The sequence below is a fragment of the Lycium barbarum genome, chromosome 9 (assembly GCF_019175385.1).
Source record: "Lycium barbarum isolate Lr01 chromosome 9, ASM1917538v2, whole genome shotgun sequence".
NCBI classification, from domain to species: domain Eukaryota; kingdom Viridiplantae; phylum Streptophyta; class Magnoliopsida; order Solanales; family Solanaceae; genus Lycium; species Lycium barbarum.
The window spans coordinates 38,220,132-38,233,945 of record NC_083345.1 but is presented as its reverse complement, the minus strand read 5'-3'; the positions used below and the strand labels follow the sequence as shown (position 1 = coordinate 38,233,945).

Below are 13,814 nucleotides of genomic sequence, written 5' to 3'. Positions count from 1 at the left end.
GTGCCGACCACGATGACCTCTTGAGACTCCTAGAACCTTTCTAGCTGCTTCTCTAATGCAACTGGACGTCCTATCCCACATACTGCTCGCATCCCCCTGCTCTCCCACGCCCCTAAATCCATCAACTTCTCCCCTAATTCTTGGGCACTAGACAAAGTCAAATTCCCCCACTTGATCCTCGGCCGGTCATCGGCGACCCTCTTCTTCTTCTTCTTCTTCTTCTTCTTCTTCTTCCTCTTGATCTCCAAATCCATCACCAATAGCTTATGTTGGATCATAAGATTCTCACTCGGAATGACCTTGCAGTCTTTACAAAGGACTTTATCATCCTTTCGAAGGAGCAAAAAGTCTATCTGCGTCGCAGCCACCGAGCTACGAAAGGTTACCAAGTGCTCCTCCTTCTTAGGGAAACTCGAGTTTGCTATTACCAAGCCAAAAGCCCTAGCGAAATCCAGGAGTGAGACTCCTCATCCGTTCCTGTCTCCGAAGCTAAAACCCCTAGCGAAATCCAGGAGTGAGACTCCTCATCCGTTCCTGTCTCCGAAGCCAAAACCCCTATGCACATCATCATAACCCGTCGAAATAGACCCAATGTGTCCATTGAAATCTCCTCCTACGAATAACTTCTCAGTAAGCGGTATACCTCCTACCACTTCATCCAAATCCTTCCAAAAACGCCTCTTAACCTCCTCGTCCAAGCCCACTTGCGGCGCGTAAGCACTAATAATGTTCAGGGTGAACCCTCCAATGACCAACTTAATCATTATCATCATGTCATTAACCCTTCTAACCTCGACCACCTGATCCCTTAGCTTACTATCAACTAAGATGCCTACCCCTTTCCTATCTCCCGACTTACCCGAGAACCAAAGCTTATACCCGTCCACCTCCTTAGCTTTAGGTCCTGCCCATTTTGTCTCCTGGACGCAAGCAATATTAATCATCCTCTTCTTAAGAATCTTAACTAGCTGTATGGACTTTCCCATTAAAGTCCCAATGTTCTAAGACCCTACTCTCAACCTAGAAGCTCCCTTAACCCCCCCACCCCTAGCCCCCGTCCCCGATCGAGAACATGACTCTAGTCTACCATCCCTCACTAAAGCCACTAAAGCAAATAAACACTAGTCAAAGGTTTATCCAAGACAAATAGAGGTCAATACTAAAGCACAAGTTAAGCTAAAGGCATGAAAGTGAAACAAATATACAATAAAGTAAAACAGGCAAAATTTGAAAGGCTAAATGGATACTGCCCACTAGAGGTAACAGCTCCAGGTAAAAATAACCTGTTCACTGCCAAAAATTCCAGTTCACGCCGGAAAATACTGTTCGCCACCGAGAATCACTGTTTGCCGCCGTATTCTGCCGGATACTTGTGTACCTGCGCAGACCTGACCGGAAACCTACTAGGGGAGGATTTCCTGGTGCAGGGTAGAGGAGGAAAGAGAAAGGAAAAAAAAAAGAAGAGAGAAGAGGAAGCTCCAGCCGACCGGAAAACGTACCGCTGGTGGTCGTCGGTGTCAGCGATAGAGAGGAGAGAGAGAAGAGAAGAGATCAAGTATCCACCAGATAGTCAAAAGAAAAGAAAAAGAAAATATTTAAGAGTGTATATGGGTGTATATAGGTATATGAGTGTATATAGGTATACGAGTATATGAATGTATATAGGTATACGAGTGTATATGGGTACATGGATTACAGTATTGTATATGGGTGTAAATAGTTATATGGGTTATAATATTGTATATGGGTATATGAGTTATAATAGTGTATATGGGTGTATATAGGTGTTTATGTATATAGACGTATAAATATGTATACACCTATATACATAATGTACTTCTCTTTTGTATATAAGTGTATAGTACTGTATAAAAGCGTTTTTGGGTTAAAGCTTGACAATGTAAGTTTTGGACTGTTTTTTTGCACTGTAAGTGAGCAAGTTGTATATTTATGAAATTTCCCCATTATTTAATACACTTTTTAGGTTGCAAAGAATGGCGTTTTACTAAAAGATAAGCTTAAATTCTTCAAGAATTAACTACACTAATCACCCCTTACCAGATTCGTCTTCAGCCAAAACGAGACCAAAAATACATGTTTTCTAAAAAGTATTTGATTGCAGTTTTCATAGAATTAAAAAGCGTAGTTTTTTGGGAAAACAACGCCGCTGCCCCCCCAAAATATTTATTCGAAATGCTCCAAAAATATGATATCAACATGGTATATAAATATACTGAGATGGTATCATGTTAATTTATTCAAAGAACTCACTTTTCTGAAAAATAAAATAAAAACCCTCTATGAAACCATTATCTTATATACATATACTGTGATGGTATCATGGAAGACTGCTTCAGTCCTTCAATGAGACACTCTTAAGTCCTCCATGATATTATTGTGGTATATAAACATACTAAGATGATTTCATGGAGGGCTGCTTCAGTCCCTATCTTAATCCTCCATCATGATATATAAACATACTGCGATGATATTATGGAGGAAGGGTTTTGGACGAGAGGGGGTACTCGGGTAAATATTTTTGGCCAGTTGGGTAAGAAGCGAAATTAGTTTAGCGGGCATGAAGAAGGTAAACATTTTGCATTTGGAGGATATTTTATATCGTTTTTCAGAATTCAAAACCAATTTATTTCTGACAAAATTTAGGCTCAAGAGATCTGTCTAAACTATTTTTGAAAACAGCTTTAGGAACCATGATATGCATTAACATTTTTAGATATTGGGTTGGGTCATTTGCACTATTGTCCCTATTTTGTGCTGGTCTTTATTTTTTGCTCTTCAAAATTGAAATTATGCATATAGGGGCATGAGTTACGCATTATAATATTCACAAGTTATGCCCGCACTCTTAAAGAACCTATGCCCCTATACGTATAAATTCAATTTTGAAGGGAAAATATTAAAGACCGGTCTATTTGAAGGGAAAACCGTGCAATTATTGCTTAACATTTTTCAAAGACCAGTCCAGGAGTAAATACTCAAAATACCCCTCAACGTTTGACCAAAATCCTAACTACACACCTAACCTTTGCGTTGGTCCTATTACCCCCCTGGACAATTTTTTTCATTATTAAAATAGCCCTTTTTTGTTGATGTGGACAAGAGCGTGACTACACCACTCAGTGGCGCATTATAGCCTTTAAAAAACAACATTTGACGTGTTTTAAAATGCCAACTGGACTGCCACATAGATAAATTTAAATTCCCTCCATTTTTAGGCTACTTCATCTTTTTCTTCACCCTATTTAATACCCATCTCTATTTTTTTTTGTCAAAATAATACCCATTATAAATTCATAAAACATAAAAAATAATACCCGTCCCCCGAAAAAGTACTATATAGAAAATTAATACCACTAAAATAAAATATCATCTAAGATCTGATAAAATAAACAAAAAACCAATTTCAAGACCCAAATTCCTCACAAATCTTAGCAGATCTTTGAAGTCTCTTGCTTTTTTGTCTTCAATGATTGAATCAAAAGAGAATCTTGATACTTAGTAGGAACAGTTTTCAATCTCTTCTTTTGTTGTCTTTTAGGCAAAGAATCAACAATAAAGAAATTATCAAAACTTAGAAATCTTTTTTTCCTTCTTGTAATGACTCTTTTTTGAATGTAAGGAACACCCACAACAGAGCCATTAGTGACTTGATGAATGGCTTTAACGAGGAGATTAAGGCCTTGACATCTGTGGGTTGTGAGTGATGAAGAAGATGAAGTTGATGAAGATGAATCTGTTGATGATGCTAAGGAGGAGTTGTTTGTTAAGGAAGAGAAACTGATGATGATGATGATGTTGATGAAGATGAAGGAGAATTGGGTATGGGTTTTCGGATCCTTATACGGAAAATGGAGTATGGAAAATTGAGAGATTTTTTTTAAGAAGAGTAGATGGATGGAGGAAGGGGGGAAATTAATAAAAAATGAGGGGAAATTAAAGATGTGGCACGTGGACAAGGGCCTGTTAATAATGGGGGGTTGTCATATTGGACTGCCTCATCAGCAAAAAAGAGGCATTTTAATACTGAAAAAAATTATCCGGGGGGGGGGGGGGGGGTAATAGGACCAACGCAAAGGTTAGGTGTAGTTGGGATTTCGGTCAAACGTTGGAGGGTATTTTGAGTATTTTCTCACCAGTCTAGCAAAGACAAAGGCAGAATTTAGCTAATCTGTATCAAATAATTTTGAATAAGTAAAGCCCAAATGTTATCATCTTTTAGAACTTGTTTTGACACTAACATTTGGTGGACAATTTGCACGATTGTCCCTAGCTTGGGTTGGTCTTTAATTTTTGTCCCTTAAATTGCAGGTCTTTAATTTTTACCGTTCGGCGCTTTAAGTAATAAAAACGTGGTCAAAAATACCCCTGACATTCTAGGTTCGCACCCCAACATCGCAAGGCAAGGTTTCATTGAAACTATGTCTATTCGGGCAAGGTTACATAAAAACTATGTCTTTTCCAGCAAAAATTTGGAGGATAATTGAATTTCTATAGAACTATGTCGGAAGGTCTTGTCCGGCATAGTTCTGTAGGAATTCTATGTAACTTTGTTCTAATAGGCATAGCTTCTATTAACTTATGCCGGAAAACTTAATTTCTATAGAACTATGCCGGACAAGGCATAGATTCGATGTAACTTTTCCCGAATAGGCATAGTTTCTATGAAACCTTGCGTTGCGAAATTGTTTTTTTTTTTTTTTTACTTTGCTCGGGTTCGAACCCAGAATCTCTGATTTCGTAGATTAGCGAATAAGGATACTTTGACCCACAAATTTTTATTAAATGAGAAGTAGGGACAAAATTTAAAGACCAATGATTTGAGGGGAAAAAATTAAAGACCAGCCAATATGATACCGCACAAAAACTTGACATTTGGCCAAGTTATAGTGGCCCAAATCATCTATTTCAAAACCAAGATTATAAGGACATATCTTATATTTTTCATACAAGTCACTACTTTATTTTCACTAACTCCTTTTAAATCGTTTTGATCATATGCATATGTACATGTCTATATCATAATTAGCCACTTCTAAACACACTAAACACATACTGTGTATACTATTTTCACATATGATATATACACAGCATGCAGACTTTTAAAATTTTTTTTACATATGCATGCATCTACTTTCATAACTAACTAAGAATTATTCTCATAACCATCGTAGTCATTTTCACTAACTTGCAAATCGGAAGACACTCTCCTCTCTCCTCCTTCCCATGCAAACCCTAACCCTAGCGTAGCCGTTAATGGCTACTCCTATCACTAGCCAGCAGTCAACAGTGGCTGGCCAGCCTTTGGATATTGCATTACTCTCTCAATTCCCTCCTCTACCCAACACGAAAGCATCCGCCTCTTCTTCAACACCCCCGTTACCTCCTGCTAACCCTACTTCGAATTTTGTTCAAACTTTGCTGAATGTGACAGAAGCTTTGTCCTCGATCAAATGTGATCCCATTCCTCTCAAGAAGGTTACCTACATTGATGGTATTCCTTACGTGAAGTGGACGTCGTCTGAAGTGTCACAACCCAGCCCCGTGGGCCGCGACTGGCACTCTACTTGGGCACCCAGACCCATCTATCAAATACATTCAAGTAAATAGGAGAAGCCGACAAGGCTGTATTTACAAATTGAGATAATTTCCAGAAAAATTTCGGCAGAGTCTCCTTTGTTTTTCGGACTATCCAGGATAACCCTGTACACAACAAACACCATCAAAGGCCACACAGGGCCAACAAAGCAACGTATAAACATATGCGGACCGACCACCGTGGCGAATGGGATCGCCCAAACACATCATATACACACATCCGAACAGAAAGACCCAAACCCACAACCATGTCCAGAGACCTCTAAACAGACCGACAGAATCATATGACGGGACAGGGCCCCGCCATACCCAAATAGTTAGATATACAAAAATATATACATAGCAAAAGATGTATGTACCAAAAGTGGACTCCAGATCAAAAGAGAGTACTCCGAAATAGCAGAAAGTGGAGCCTACAGTGGTAGATCACCTGTGTCTGTACCTGCGGGCATGAAACGCAGCCCCCGAAGAAAGGGGGTCAGTACGAAAGATGTACTGAGTATGTAAAGCATAGAGTACAGAAGTATAAGCCACAACTGAAAATAAACAGGATACAAAAGGGGGGATACTGAACAGTATATCAGAATCTGTATCAAAAGCATATATACATAATGCAGACAAAATCATGCAAAGCTCAGGAACGTGGTCACCACTCCGACACTGGTGCCACACACAACATAACACCAGAAAGTTCAAATCTCTGTACATCCCCGAGCACACATATCATCATAACATATCACCAGCCATATCACAGCATAACACCAAACGGAACCCGGCCCTATGGCGAGGTCCCGGGAACCGTTACACAGCATACGGCCGAATTTATCATAGTGCGCACGAATCATAACCGGCCCGGGAACCAGTGAACGAATCATAATAAGGGCACGAGCGGAGTCGTGAGCAAACAATGCAATTTGTATGTCAAAATATTCTTTAGAACTTGATAAAATCATAAGTCAAGTCTTTAGTAAAAATAGTCGAACAATTAGTTAGTACGGAGTTCATTTTACAAAAGTGCTCCCGAAATGGTATTTATAACCCAAAACATAGTTTAGCATATCGTGTTAATCAAAACATTATTTTATAATAGACGATTTCACAGTCAAAGGTCCCTTGTCAAACTTTTACAAAGAGAGAGAGCCTAATAGAACAAACAAGGCATCTCGGGGTTAGCGGGCCCACCTCGGGTCAAGTCGAGGTGGCGGACGAGAATCACGGACATTTGCGGTCTATGGGATCATACATAAAGGTTTCGAAGTGATCCGACGACGTTTGCATAAGTTTCGGACGCTTGGTTACTTTCTAGCCTAAATAGGGTCTTTAAGCTTCAATTGAATTGAATGAATAGTAGCCATTCTCTAATTCGGATTTCGAGGAGCAGAATTGCTCCCGGGGTTCCGATATCAACCTAGCATACTAAGACATGCCAAAAGAAGGAGTGGGTAGCCTTACATACCTTATATACGACTTACGCTCGCCCAAAACTTAAGTCCCGTTTCGCTCAGAATCTGCAAATTGTCAAAGTTACCAATTAGAGATTTCAAGGCTTAAGAATTCACTCAACTTCATTTTTGTCTACCGAAATTTCGGCAGCATTTCCCCTATATATATAACACCCCCGAGACTTAGCTCGGCTCAATATATATCAACACAGCAACCCACAACATCACAAACATCATAAGCCACAACAAAAGTCACTATAGCGTCAATATTCTTCCTTTCTATATAAATCGACAACTTTCATTCAAACTTCGCAATACCAAACTAATGTCCACATTGTCGTATTCATTTCCTCATTCAAGGTTATTCAAACATATTCCAATAATGTTCCAAGCAACATACGTAAGTTCAAACGATTCGTCACTTTCCATATCGCATCCAAAACGTCAACAACTACGACGAACATACTAACTGGCATTGTTTCATTCCAAATTCGTTAACAACAACCATAATTCACATTTTTGAAGTCTTACTTTCACAATTATATAAAATATACAAAAAAATCATATAATTTCCCATAAGAACCCGCAACCATTTTCAATGCCAATTCAACTCGTTAAACATTCATTTATGTCACAAATGCCACAACGACGCGATTAACGAACTAAATAGAATTCAATTCACCTTCCCTTCCAACTAACATGGCTCACGGCCAACTACACTCTTCACATACACACACGCCATGCATATTCACACCAAAATCCCATAATCTTCATGCAATTCTAATCTCTATCACATATATACTCATTTCATAACATAAAAACATAGAATTCTCACATTTTTCTTGAAATTCCGACTTGCTACAAACGTGATTCCTCCGCCAAACTAATTGTATCACGTTGAAGAGCGTCTTGCACTTGTTACAACTACAAGAAGGACACGATTTTTAAATTTAAAACAAAGGCAACAAAATTTTTGTTTTGTTTTTGAAGGGGGTTCGGCCGAGAGCCTCTAAGGAGGTGTTCTTCAATTTTTTTTTGTGTTTGATTTGGTTTCTTGAAAGTTCTAAAGGGCATATGGATATATACTAGATTAAGGGTCATGTGATAATCACATGACCACTTAAAATGGGGCTTGGGCCAAGCCTTTGGCCGGCCACCCCTAGAACTTAGGCTCCAATTTTCATCAAATTTTTCTTGGCCCAATTCGTTAAAATCTCGTTTTGTAATTCCCGAAACTAATTTCTGAAATTCCAATTTTTGCCCTTGGACTTCCTTCACATTTCCACACCAATATTTTCATAAACAACATAGACATTTTAACTAAAATCAATTATTTCCTTCTAACATGCAAGTCTTAATTATTTTCACGATTTCCGATTATGCGAAAACACGGGATATAACATTCTCCCCCCCTTAAGAACATTCGTCCCCGAATGTTAAATTAGTCTTATAATATAACGGGGGAGTCCCTGTGTATATTGGCATACGTAATTCATTTTGTCAATCAACACAACAAACTGAAAAGTTTAGATTACCTGTGGACGTCGGGAACAACTGGGGGTATTTCTTCTTCATCTCATCTTCCGCCTCCCAGGTCATTTTCTCCAGATTGTTGTTGCGCCACAGGACTTTAACAGAAGGTACTTCCTTAGTGCGTAGTCTCCGTACCTGTCGGTCCAGAATAGTTATAGGCTGCTCTTCATAAGACAGAGCTTCTGTTACCTGAATTTCATCCACTGGGAATATTCTGGAAGGATCACCAATACATTTTCGCAGCATGGACACATGAAATACCGGGTGTACTGCCTCCAAATCGGATGGTAAGTCAAGCTCATAGGCGACCTCGCCTATCTTTCGAACGATCTGATATGGCCCGATATACCGCGGGCTCAACTTACCCTTTTTACCGAATCTCATAACACCCTTCATAGGCGACACCTTCAGGAATACCCAGTCGCCAATCTGGAACTCTAACGACCGACGTCGTCTATCTGCATAAGCTTTCTGCCGACTCTGAGCAGCTAATAATCGCTCCCGAATAAGTTTTACTTTATCCACCGCTACCTGGATCACATCTGGCCCAATTAACTTAGTCTCGCCCACGTCGAACCAACCAATAGGAGATCTGCATTTTCTACCATAAAGGGCCTCGTACGGTGCCATTTGAATGCTGGAGTGATAACTGTTATTATAGGAAAACTCAATAAGCGGCAAATGATCATCCCAGCTGCCTCTAAAATCAATAACGCAGGCCCGCAACATATCTTCCAGCGTCTGAATAGTGCGCTCGGCCTGCCCGTCGGACTGGGGATGAAAAGCTGTACTGAGGCTCACCTGAGTCCCTAATCCCTCCTGAAATGACCTCCAGAAATTTGCCGTAAACTGGGCACCCCGGTCAGTAATAATAGATACAGGGACTCCGTGAAGTCTAACTATCTCTCTGATATACAATCTAGCATAATCCTCAGCCGAATAAGTAGTCTGGACTGGGAGAAAGTGGGCTGATTTCGTCAATCGGTCAACAATAACCCAAATAGAATCGTACCTGCGTGGAGTGCGCGGTAACCCAACAACGAAATCCATATTAATCATCTCCCATTTCCAGGCTAGAATTTCCATCTCCTGTAATAACCCACTGGGCTTCTGGTGTTCAATTTTAACCTGCTGACAATTCGGGCACTGACTAACGTACTCTGCAATATCTTTCTTCATACCGTCCCACCAATACAAACTTCTGAGATTATGATACATTTTAGTGGAACCAGGATGAACAGAATATCGTGCATTATGCGCCTCGCCCATGATTTGTCGCCGTAGGCCTGCAACATCAGGAACACAGAATCTGTCTTCATATAATAATACCCCTTCAGGCGAAATTTCAAACGGAGTCTTTTCTTTATTAAGGGCCACATCTCTATACTGACCAGAACAGGATCCTCGAACTGACGCTGCTTTACCTCTTCTGTAATAGATGATTCAGCAATTGCACGAACAGAAATCCCAAAATCTCCAGAATCTGCCAAACGAACTCCAAGGCTGGCCAACTGATGAATTCCACGAACCAAGTCCTTCTTACCGGGTGGTACATCAGCCAAGCTGCCCATGGACTTGCGGCTAAGTGCATCCGCTACCACATTGGCTTTCCCAGGATGGTACAGAATATCAACGTCATAATCTTTTAGTAACTCAAGCCATCTCCTCTGCCGCAAATTCAGTTCTTTCTGCTTAAAAATATACTGGAGACTCTTATGGTCCGTATAAATATCAACATGGACCCCATATAAATAATGCCGCCAAATCTTCAAAGCACGAATCACCGCGGCCAACTCAAGATCATGAGTGGGATAATTCTTCTCGTGCGGTCTGAGCTGCCGTGAAGCATAGGCTATGACTCGACTGTGCTGCATCAACACGCAACCTATCCCAATACCAGAGGCATCACAATAGACAACATACCCGTCTGATCCTTGTGGAAGAGCTAATACTGGTGCTGTAATTAATTTTTCTTTCAACAGCTGGAAGCTGCGCTCGCAAACATCAGTCCACTGAAATTTCGCTGCTTTCTGAGTAAGCTTCGTCAGTGGTGCTGCTATAGAAGAAAAAATTTCCACGAACCTTCGATAATACCCGGCTAACCCCAGAAAACTGCGTACCTCTGTCGGTGTAGTAGGCCTGGGCCAATTCTGTACGGCCTCAATCTTCTGCGTATCGACCCGAATGCCGTCTGCTCCGACAATATGCCCCAAGAAAGCCACCGAAGTTAACCAGAATTCACATTTGAAAAATTTGGCATATAATTTCTGCTGACGGAGAGTGCCAAGTACTGTCCTCAAATGATCCGAATGCTCCTCTACTGATCGTGAATAAATCAGAATATCGTCTATAAACACAATCACGAACATATCCAGAAAAGGCCGAAATACCTGATTCATCAGATCCATGAATACCGCTGGAGCATTAGTCAACCAGAAAGACATAACTCTGAATTCATAATGCCCGTACCGGGTCCTGAAAGTAGTCTTCGGGATATCTGATTCTCGCACTCGCACCTGATGATAACTCGAGCGCAGATCTACCTTCGAAAAATATTTAGCACCTTGCAACTGATCAAACAAATCATCAATCCGGGGGAGGGGATATTTATTCTTTATAGTCACCTTATTCAATTGCCGATAATCAATACACATTCGCAGTGACCCATCTTTCTTCCTTACAAATAATACCGGCGCTCCCCAGGGTGATGTACTGGGTCTGATAAAGCCTTTATCTACCAGATCTTTCAGCTGCTCTTTCAATTCCTTCAATTCAGCCGGTGCCATTCTGTACGGAGGAATAGATATAGGCTGCGTATCCGGCAACAAGTCTATAGTAAAATCTATCTCCCGCTCGGGCGGAAGACCCGAAAGCTCATCAGGAAATACATCTGGGAATTCATTTACGACCAGAACAGACTGAATAGTAGGTGTCTCAGCGGTAGTGTCGTGCACACGAACCAAGTGATAGATATAGACTTTCTGAATCATCTTCTTAGCCTTGAGGTACGAAATAAACTTACCCCTCGGCGATGCTGTAGACCCAAACCACTCTATTATTGGTTTCCCTGGAAACTGAAAACGGAATACCTTTTTCTGGCAGTCAACATTAGCATAACAGGAAGCTAACCAGTCCATACCCATAATGACATCAAATTCCAGCATATCCAATTCTATCAAGTCAGCTTTAGTGCAACGATCACATATAGTCACAGAACAATCCCTATATATCTGCCTCGCTATAATATAGTCCCCAACTGGTGTAGCTACCTCAAATGGATCTATAGGCTCAGACACTATCCCAATTTTACTAGCAACGAGCGGGGAAATATATGATAATGTAGAGCCAGGATCAATCAGTGCATATTCAGATCTGGAGAAAACCAGTAATGTACCTGTGACGACATTCGGCGAAGCCTCCTGATCCTGGCGGCTGGCCAATGCGTATATGCGGTTCGAGGGACCGCTAGAACCTGAAGCACTGCCACGACCTCGACCGTGTCCCGCCGGTGCAGGCATACCTCGCCCCGCGGGGCGTGCAACTGATGGAGCAGATGATGAACCAGCAGCTGATCCCGTCGGCTGAGCTACACTACCAGAACTGCTCGCCAACGGACAATCTCGCATAATATGGCCCTGACCGCCGCATGAAAAACAGGCTCCAGTAAGTCGATAACACTCTCCCGGGTGCGATTTCCCGCAATGGGAACAACGGGGCCTGGGTGGTCTGGGCTGACTAGGACCTCTGGATACCTGTGAACCTGACGCTCTGGAACTCTGACCGGCCCCAGACGGTCCTGCACTGTCAAATCTCCTACCGGCCGGCTGTGTACCCCGGCCTGACGGAGGAAAATGTCTGTCTGACTGCTGCTGCTGAGGCTGTCCGCCTCGAGAATCTCCAGAATAGCCTGCGGATCTGGCCCTCTTGGGCGGCCTCTTGTCCCGATCTCTGCTGGAATAATCAGCTCTATGTCGGTCCTCCATACCCAGGGCATAAGCCTGTAGTCGGGCAATATCCATGTCTGTCTGCAATGCCACCGCCATACAGCCATCAATCAAGTAGCGGTGTAACCCCATCACATATCTGTGCATCCGATCGGCCATATCTGCTACTATAGCAGGTGCATACCGGGCCAAAGAATCAAACTCCATATTATACTCACGGACGCTCCGACCCCTCTGCTGCAGATGCAAAAATCGGTCAACCCGCGCCCGCCGTAACTCTGGGGGAAAAGAGTGGCGAGTGAAAGCAGTCACAAACTCGTCCCAAGTAGCTGGGGGAGCACCCTCACCCCTGGATAGCTCCCAGGACTCATACCAGTGAGCAGTAACATCCCGTAGTCTATGCGAAGCCAACTCAACAGACTCAGTCTCTGAAGCCCTGACCAAGTCTAGCGAGCGCCGCATCCCCCGAATAAAGTCATGGGGGTCCTCGTCGGGCTTAGACCCGAAAAACTCTGGAGGGCCACACGATAGGAACTCTCGAACCCTCAGGCTGTCACACCTGTCGTCATCATCATCATCTCTCCGCCCGCGTCTGCGAGCCTGTCCCGCTACCAGAGTGGTCAATAACTGCACAGCCTCTCTCAGTGTCCTGTCCTCCGCCCCTGGGTGAGGAGCTGGAGGCTCGGGTGCGGGTACTCGAGCCCTTGGAGCTGCTGATGGACCTGCTCCAGGCTCCGCCGGTGGTGTATCGGATCCCTCTGAATGAGGCACAACCTCGGGCAAATTATAAACACGAGCCCGGGTAACTCGCTGTGCCTGACTAGTCCCTGCTATCCCTGCCTTGCCCTTCTGGGCCGCCGTTGCCTTCTTCGGAGGCATAACTGCAAACACAATAATGAATCAGTTCAAAATCATCCTAATAGCACGGCTCTAACGCACGATCTAAGATTTCAAAGAAAGATAACACCTTAAATGCCCTGTAGCCTCCTGTTTATAGATGTGGTGCACAACACACCGATAAACAAGACTCTACGAGACACGGCTTGTAGACATTCCGAGGACAAACCGCTCTGATACCACTTTTGTCACGACCCAGGCCCGTGGGCCGCGACTGTCACTCTACTTGGGCACCCAGACCCATCTATCAAATACATTCAAGTAAATAGCAGAAGCCGACAAGGCTGTATTTACAAATTGAGATAATTTCCAGAAAAATTTCGGCAGAGTCTCCTTTGTTTTTCGGACTATTCAGGATAACCCTGTACACAACAAACACCAT

General features: G+C 42.5%; 1 protein-coding gene across 1 annotated transcript; it reads right to left on the bottom strand.

Annotated features, from left to right (window-relative positions):
* Positions 1–524: 524 nt before the first annotated feature.
* Positions 525–986, bottom strand: LOC132611877 (uncharacterized). Its single transcript, XM_060326239.1, has one exon. The coding sequence runs from the start codon at positions 984–986 to the stop codon at positions 525–527; it is 462 nt and encodes a 153-aa protein (XP_060182222.1).
* Positions 987–13,814: the final 12,828 nt, after the last annotated feature.

Bases quoted from the DNA above. Each gene is read 5' to 3' on its own strand.
- LOC132611877 (XM_060326239.1), bottom strand. From the start codon at position 986: ATGGGAAAGTCCATACAGCTAGTTAAGATTCTTAAGAAGAGGATGATT.